General features: G+C 42.9%; 1 protein-coding gene across 1 annotated transcript; it reads left to right on the forward strand.

The window, feature by feature from the left end:
- Positions 1-773: 773 nt before the first annotated feature.
- Positions 774-7,194, forward strand: LOC307207770 (putative defense protein 3). The gene is made up of 5 exons (XM_079961834.1): positions 774-1,136; positions 2,490-2,602; positions 3,774-3,889; positions 6,016-6,080; positions 6,984-7,194. The coding sequence occupies exons 1-5, from the start codon at positions 929-931 to the stop codon at positions 7,076-7,078; spliced, it is 597 nt and encodes a 198-aa protein (XP_079817960.1). The 5' UTR covers positions 774-928; the 3' UTR covers positions 7,079-7,194.
- The last annotated feature ends 1,387 nt before the right edge of the window (positions 7,195-8,581 follow it).

The following is an 8,581-nucleotide window of genomic DNA, read 5'->3' on the forward strand; positions in this document are numbered from 1 at the left end:
GGCTTAAGCTGTTGTTCTAGTGCTAACTGCTGACAGGCAACCTCCACCAGCACCACATCTGTACCATACATATAAAGCAGCACTATCACTTCAAACAATCTTGAATTCACCTAAAGAACCTAGGAACTGTGATTTGAGGGTGCTAATATTTTTTCAAAGAACTGTATCTGCCTCACAAATCTGCAACTTCCAGAGTCCTTTAGCAATCAGTCCCTCTTCCCAGGGAACTCTACGCAGCCAAGCTCCTTGCCTAATCCATCAAAACCAGGATATACCGTAATCATTAAAATAAATAGGAATTGTGGGTCAAAACTGTACTTTAAATCTGTGGGTTTTGTTACACTCTTATTTTAAAAGGCACAATTTCCATGCAATTTGTATGTATATTTTTCTCTGCTGTGGTGGTCTTGATAACCCTGTGCTCTATCTGATGAACAAATGAACTGAAAGTCTGCACACTTTTCTGTTTTATGACATGTCAGTGTAGGAACACTAGGAAGCAGCAACCGACTGCAGTTTCCCAACAGATGCAGTTCACTCAATGCTTTTGTGTGTGTGTGTGTGTGTGTGTGTGTTTTAATATACAAGTGAACAGTGGAGAAAACTAATGCCCCTTTGAAAGAGGCAAAAGCACTGTAAAGTCCTCACCGTGCAAGTTCCATAATCAATTTCCTTAGCTCGTGTCCACATGGAAACCTTAAGAAACAATATGCAATTATCAATTTGGAAGTCATGTGAGCAAGAGAAGGGGGTTATAATTGCATCCGAAATGAGTAGAAAGTGAATCTGTTATGGGTCAGTGACTCAGCAAAGCTCATGCCTTCATCATTTTGAAGATTATTCAAGCCTCTGAGAATTCATTCTTGCTTCCAAGGAGCAGGAGAGAGTGAGAGAGAGAGAAAACTAGGAGCCACTTCTTCTTGCAGACATGGCTTATTGGAACCCCTTCCTTCTCTTCAGCTTAATGGCCCCCTGGACCATGCTCTGTCCATCTCATGCCTTTCCAAGTGGTGCGCCTGCATCAGCCTGTGAGAATATGTTACCTATTCACACAGGGACCCAGCCTCAGCAGACTCCAGCACCCTATGAATTCCTAGTTAGTACACCCTATTTCCTAAACGGGCAGCCTGTTAATGGTAAGTTTCTAAACTGGATTTAAAAAACTTTGGTTGATGATAGATAGATGTCTGTAATAATACCTTTGTTTTATTCAATAGTTTATTAAAAATGAGGGGAGAAGAAATCAATATATTCTCATTATTTTTTAAAAAACACAAAAGAAAAATGTTATATAATGTAATTACTAACTAAGTTTTTCCTCCTAAGATACAGGTAGGCACAAATGCAAAACCCTTTGCAACCTTCTCTGTACTTCATCATAATGGTGGTATGCAACTAAGTTTTACTCAGAGTAAACCTACTGAAATTAATCAAAGTGACTAAGTTTTGTCCGTTAAGTTCCATAGGTGTAATTGGAGTAAAACTTAATTGAATACCAGATAGAGTTACAGTTTGCACTTAGTCTCTTTCCAGAAAAGGCTTTTGATAATGTTGCTGCATATGTCTCTAGTTTGTTGTGGGTATATGGGTACCCTCATCCACCCACCCTACCCTGTTTGTGGGTGCCCTGACCTCCTCTAGATTCCTCAGTGCTGGAGTTTAATCAGTTATTTGAGAATTAAGATGGGCTCATAGACAGTTTCATTTAACAGTGGGACAATGCAGCCTAACTTTGTTTTTCTGGACCAGGGTATCACTTTGGGTATAAATCATTAAGAACAACAAAGGCTGGTGATGGCCAGGCATCAACCCTTCAATTGGGTGATGCCTGTGAAAGACAGGGAATGGGGGCTCTCTTCCAAATGTGTGTGTCAGTGGGCAGAGAAGGAAAAGGTTAGGGTTTCAGCAGGGATGGTGTAGGCTAGTGGTTTTCAACCAGCCTGCCATGGCACTTAAGGATAATCAGAGGTGCCGCTTACAAGCTCCCCAGGCTATGGTGCCTCTAGGGCTGGCCAGCGGCTGCTTCCCAGGCCTCGGTGGGGCAGTGTGAGGAGGCACCTCTCTTGGGGGTGGGGGAGCAGCTGCAGCTCCCCAAGACTCCCAAGGAGAGGAGAGGAGGCTGAGGGAACACTCCACAAGGGAGGGTGTTACAAAAGGGGTGAGGAGCTGCCAACTCTGCAGGCAAGGGGTGACATAACTGGGCTTCTGAGCCCCACAGGGGGGCCGAAGAAAGAATGTAGAATGGGAAATCTTTGGTGCTCCAGATGCTGCTGAACTAAAACTGCAATCAGTCTCAGCAAGCATAGCCAATGGCCAGGGCGATTTGAGCTGTAGTTCAGCCACATCTGGAATGCCAAAGGCTCCCCAAACATAATATATAGCCTGTTCCTGGACAGGTTATAAACACCATTATAGATCCAGGTGCGGAAAACAAGCAATTTAACCAACCCAGGCTTATTTGTTACTTGATGCCTGTCATCTTTCTCCAGTTCAGATCCTTGGTTCTTCATACAGAGGGTTATTGTTGGAAGCTCGTGCATTTGGTTCCACAGCTGCACTAGGTTTTTGGCAAACTCCTCCCAATAATACTAAATTATTACAGGTAAGAGACAAATGGTCATTCTTTAGTGTCTGCTGTAGCAGAATCATTGCCAGAAATAGTCCCCATTCCTACCCCAAACCAGAGAAGGGTCACAGATTGAACGATACAACTCATAGTTGATCCAGCTAGTTATTCATTCTTTCTGCACTTACAGTTTGATGAGGCGCTATGCCAGTGGTTAAGGAGTGTGTGGCCCTCCAGATGTTGCTGGACTCCAATCAGCTCCAGACAGCATGGCCAGTAGTCAGAGATGATGATAGGATTTGTAGCCCAAAATTTGGACAACTTAAATATCCCCATCTCTGGGCGGTGGGGATGAGGTTAGTTTACACTTCCTCACTCTGGTGTCTTCCAGATGTTTTGGGCTACACTTCCCATCAGCTGCATTAGAGAATTTGGCCACATCCTAGATCAGGGGTGGCTAATCTGCGGTCCTCTGAATGCTGTTGAAGCTCTAGCTCCCATCATCCTTGATCATTAGACATGCTGGCTTGGGCTAGTGGGAGCTGGGGTCTAACAATGTCTGGATGGCCACAGATTAATCATCCCTGCCCTAAACAGCCTGTCTGTGAAGAAATGGCAACATGTTCAGGAGAGCAAGTCAGAAAGGAAGGCTCACATGTATTTTATTAAAATAAGTGGGAAGTTCAACACTTCTGATATCTGGACAGCAGAAGTGACCAAAAATCCTAAAATGGCTGGTTCCAAATGTCCAAAACAGGTTTGGGGGAACTTTAGCCCTCCAGATAATGGATAATGGGAGTTGTAGTTCAGCCACAGCTAGAGGGAGGGTGGCCCCCCACTCTTGGTCTATAAAATGTGTCAGGAATCATAACCTTCAATATAATGCCATCAATTTAACTCAGATTGTAAAATTCAACATTTGAATTTGAATGTGCCTGGTTAGCTATTAAAGGCAAACGAATCTCTGTAAAGGATGAATACTAAGTGGCTGCTTTAAAAAAAATGTTGCAATATTAAAAATCAGAGCAGGAACCTGGGCAATGTGGGGAAATGAATTTTGTTTACTAATGGATGGTGAACTAAATAAATTTATCTCCCAATATTTCTGGACTGGCTCTATAAAAAGTGTTATGGGGTCTTGGTTCTGCTTTAAAATAGATAAATTTGAGGAAGCTTATTTAAAGTGACGTTGTGTCTCCTTTTGCAGTGTTCTGGAAATCCGCAAGGCGCAGTGACTCATTCTAATACCAATTTAAAAACAGGACAAGACAGTTACACATGGCTTTCACCCAACTCTGGCTGCCCTTCAGTAGTTATATTTGTGTAAGTTTCACATGTTCTCTAAAATACTGCCTTCCCTAAATCATAAGACAGTTGTGAGGAATCTTCAGATATTGCTGAAATACAACCCTTGTTCCTGGCCATCCCTGACTTGCTTGCTAGAGCTGATGGGAATTGTAGTTCAAGGCAAAGGCCCCATTCCTGATCTAGATTTAAGCTCCTTCCCATGGCTTCAGAAGCCTCTTTGATGGCTGCAAACATTACCAGGCAATTAATGGGAGATAATTTTCTCTGTCTGCATGCTATGATTTCATTCTGCAAGAAGGCAGAAGGCAAGTTTATTTTAAGAGTATGAGGGTCGTTCATTAAAGATTTCCTCTGACCCACTTCCGGTTATCATAGGAGGATGAAATTGCACATGTACATCTCTCCCTAGGTAATGTGGTAATTTGTAGCTTTGAGCTCCTAACATTTTCTCTGTTACAGGTGCTAACGTGGAGTAACATCTGATAATGGAACCACTTGAAGAATAATAATAATAATAATAATAATAATAATAATAATAATAATAATAAATTTTATTTATATCCCGCCCTCCCCAGCCGAAGCCGGGCTCAGGGCGGCTAACAATAATAAAATAATCAAACAATCGAATAATCACACATTCAAAATATTCATTATAAAAATTAATTAAAATCAAATTAATGGCAACCGATTAAGCAAGATTCTGTGCAGGTTGCCAGAGGAGGGAGTCAGGCTGCGCCCTGACCAAAGGCCTGGTGGAACAACTCTGTCTTGCAGGCCCTGCGGAAAGATGTCAGGTCCCACAGGGCCCTAGTCTCTTGTGACAGAGCGTTCCACCAGATTGGAGCCGCAGCCGAGAAGGCCCTGGCTCTAGTTGAATGCAGGGCAGTCATCAGGTTCCTGTACTTGAAAGCGCACACACCACGGCAGACGTTCGATGAGATGAAAGGGACTTATGGGGAAGATGCCCCATCGTATGACGTAGTCAAGCACTGGCATCGTCAGTTCAAGTGTGGTCAGACTTTGGCGGAGCAGCTCCCATTCCTGAGCGACCACAGTCTGTCATTGATGAAGCCACTTCATTGATGAAGTGGAGATCGCCATTCTGGAGGAACATCGCATAACCATTCGCCAGCTAGCTGCAGATGTCAAGATCAGTGTGGCTCTGTAGAAAAAAAATCATCCATGACCATTTTTTCATGGGAAAAGATGTCCACACTGTGGGTTCCTCAGCTGCTGCCTTCCCAGAAGCAGGAACGAGTCACATGCTCATGGGCTCATTTGGCCATGTGTCACAAAAACTATGATGGCTTCTTCGCCAGACTAATTATTAATTACTCAGGATGAAACATGGGTCCATCATTATGACCCAGAGACTAAATCCCAGTCCAAAGAATGGAAACATTCCGCCTCACCACCTCCAACCATCAGCAGGCAACGTCATGCTCATGGTCTTTTGGGACCAGCATGGAATAGTGATGATGGATTTCCTGGCAAAGGCTACCACAATTACCGGGACATATTATGCTTCACTGCTGCAGAAATTGTGGAAGGCCCTCAAAACCGAGAGGCATGGTATGCTGACCAAAGGCGCCTGCCTTCTGCAGGATAACGCCCCGGTTCACAATACACATGTTGCTCAGATGGAAGCATAGTCCTGTGGCTATGAAATCCTTCCTCACCCCCCTTATTCTCCAAACCTTGCACCATCAGACTTCCACCTCTTTCCAACCATTAAGTTATTTTTGAAAGGCAAGCTTTTTCCATACGGTGAAATGCTGATTTCTGAGGTTGTTGTGGCTTCTGACGCAACCTGCCAACGAGGTCTCCACAACTGCATAAAGCGATGGGAGAAGTGTTTGACTCTTGCTGGTAGCTATGTGGAGAAGGACTAATAACTGTGCGGAGTTTCATTTGTCTCAATCCATGGGAAGAATGTCAGGGGAAATCTTTAACCCTCGGATAATGAACTTTAGGAACTGCATCAAAGTAATTACAAACTGAAGAGGGTTTTATAATAATAATAATAATAATAAGAAGAAGAAGAAGAAGAAGATGATGATGATGATGATGATTGTAGGAGTAGGCAGAACCCAATCTCAATATGCATTGTAATTGTGATGTCCCTTTTCCTATTGTATCAGGGCTACAGTCGCCCAGTCTCATGACATCTACTGGACCAACGTCAAATCCAAAGTGATCTGGAGAAGTGAGTAACTTACCACTCTGTTATGTGAAACAAGTTCCCAGTCTTAAAGTAACTATGCATCTCCCCTGAAATTGAATAGGCCACAAGTACAGATGGCATTGGAATCAATATATCCCAATAACACAGCCTTCGCCAACCAGGTGCCCTCCAATGCTAGTAACTAGAAGTCCCATCAACCACAGCCATTGCTTGTGGGATGGCTTTAGACTTGTAGTCAAACATTTGAAGGGAACAAGATTGATGAAGGGCAATAACATATCAGCTGGTATAGTGCTTTGCTTGGGTACTTGATACCCCGCTATGGGATCAGGAGAAATGTTCCTTGTTTTATTATGACTCTGAAGGGGTTACTGGGTTATATGAGACTGCCTTGTTTGATAGTCTCTGGCCCTAGTAAAATCATTAGCTATGATGGAAGTTGATGAGTGTACCTTTCATTTAAAAAAGACACCTTATTGTTGGTAGAGAAACTGAATGCATAAAACTCAGAAGATGTCAGGATGTAGTTTTGCAAATTTCATGCTTTGTGCCCCATTGGAGCCAAAAGCAACTAACACTGACTAGCAAAGATGCACAATGTATTGATGTAATTTTTGAAGCATCACTGAAAAAATGCCCAATGGTCTGAATGATGTGCCTTGCCTGCTTCTTAATGCACACTAACACAATGAGGAGCATGTGTGCTCAATGGCCATGGCACGCTGACCGACTGTTGATGGATGGGTAGGAAACAGAAAACCAGGTGAAAATGGGGAAAAATGAAATATACTGGAAAGGGCCTGGTTAGGGGTCTGACATCCCAAACAGGCCCATTTCACACCACAACATTTTGTTGCAAGCTCCACTTGTATCTCAACTTTAACCTGTATCTTCATGACTCTGATTTTCTTTCCACCATTGCAGATTCCAAAGCTACCTGTGGAGTGGAATCATTTACAAGGTCATCTGCTGATGCAGCAATCTTTTCTCTGCTCCTGATTTTACTGGGATACATTTAGAAACCAGCATACAGCAATTTACTTGCATTCTTTAGTAATCTAAACGCATTGTTTTGTGTGGGATATGCATTAAATAATAAAAAGCTTTGCTCATTGCAGTGAATACTTTCCTGAAATTGTGTTTACTGTTTCAATTGGCATTTTGTGTACAGCTTTTTTGCTTCTTCTAATATAAACTTTAAGATACTGGGGATGGGATAGATTAAAAAAATAAAAGTGTTTACACTCCCAAGTGAATGTTTAATGAAAACTGGGCAACATCCAGTGATGTTCATCCACTTGTACAGAGGAAATTCCCTTTTGCAACAGGACTTCTGGTTCCTCTTTCCCCCCTACAGCTCCTCATATCCCCACAATATCTGTTCCAAAGCATCTCTCAACTCTCCAGAGGTTATGAGTGACACTACCATAAAAAGGCTCTGCGCCTAGTATCTGCTAACAGAGGCATGTTTGAGAGCAGAGTCCCTGAAACCAACTGGAGGCTCAGACAAATTCATGTGGCAAGTTCTGGTAACTTTGTCCCAGGCTATTAACAGCCTTAAGGGTCAATGTCTAATTCTTTAAACTAGGCTTAAAAGCAAACAGGCAACCTAGTCAATTGATATAAAATTGGCACAATATGCTCCAAGTTTGAAAACCCACAAACATTCTATTCTGACCACTCAATTCCAGTGTCATAGATTGATTTTCTCTAGATCAGGGGTGGAGGGACCACATTCCTTTATGAGCAATCTTTGGAGTGGGGGCACATGCCAGTGGTGGGTGGGCCATGGGTATGACTTTAACCTTTGCACAGTAGGCTACATTCCAGCCATGCAGAAGTCAAAGTTGCCTATACTCCCATACCACACATTCTTCTATCCAGGCAAGAGAGAGGCATTATTATTACAGTTAACATTCCCGCCAGGCAAAACTACTCAGGGAGGGTGAGGAACTGGCCTAGGGAAAGTCACTATGGCTGGCTAGAAACCTAAAGGGTCAAAATTGGCACAAAAGCCTGTTCTAGAAACATCCACAGCTTGTGAAATGGTAGATACTACTTGAGGATCCAAAGATAAAGCTGTGTCCAGGAGCACCATGCCTGCATATTTGTTCCTTCAGGAAGAGTAAAGGCATAAGCCCTAAACATAGCACTTTCATCTTATCAGGATTAAGTTTCAGCTAGTTCCATCCATGTTCATACCAAAACGGAACTTCAAAACACTGATTCAGGATAACCACCACCTCCTTAGGTTTAGACCAGGGGTAAGAAACCTTTCGCCTTCCTATTGTTGTTAAACTGTGACTCCCATTGGTCCTAGCAAGCATGGCTAATGATGCAGTTTAGCATCATCTGGAGGGCCAAAGGTTCCCCACACCTGGCTTAGATGGTGAAAATGAGAACGAACTGTGGTCATTAGTATACCTAACTCTGCAGCTGATGTTTCCCATTGGTTTCATGTAGTAATCAAAGAGCAAAGAAGAACAATCTGGTACCCATTAAAATAGGGGTAAGTCAACATG

This window comes from Podarcis cretensis (genome assembly GCF_951804945.1).
Source record: "Podarcis cretensis genome assembly, chromosome: Z".
NCBI lineage: Eukaryota > Metazoa > Chordata > Lepidosauria > Squamata > Lacertidae > Podarcis > Podarcis cretensis.

Coding starts and splice junctions, on each gene's coding strand:
- LOC307207770 (XM_079961834.1), top strand. CDS start 929: ATGGCTTATTGGAACCCCTTCCTTCTCTTCAGCTTAATGGCCCCCTGG. Junction 1,137..2,489: donor AAACGGGCAGCCTGTTAATG/GTAAGTTTCTAA, acceptor ATCTTTCTCCAG/TTCAGATCCTTGGTTCTTCA. Junction 2,603..3,773: donor ATAATACTAAATTATTACAG/GTAAGAGACAAA, acceptor CTCCTTTTGCAG/TGTTCTGGAAATCCGCAAGG.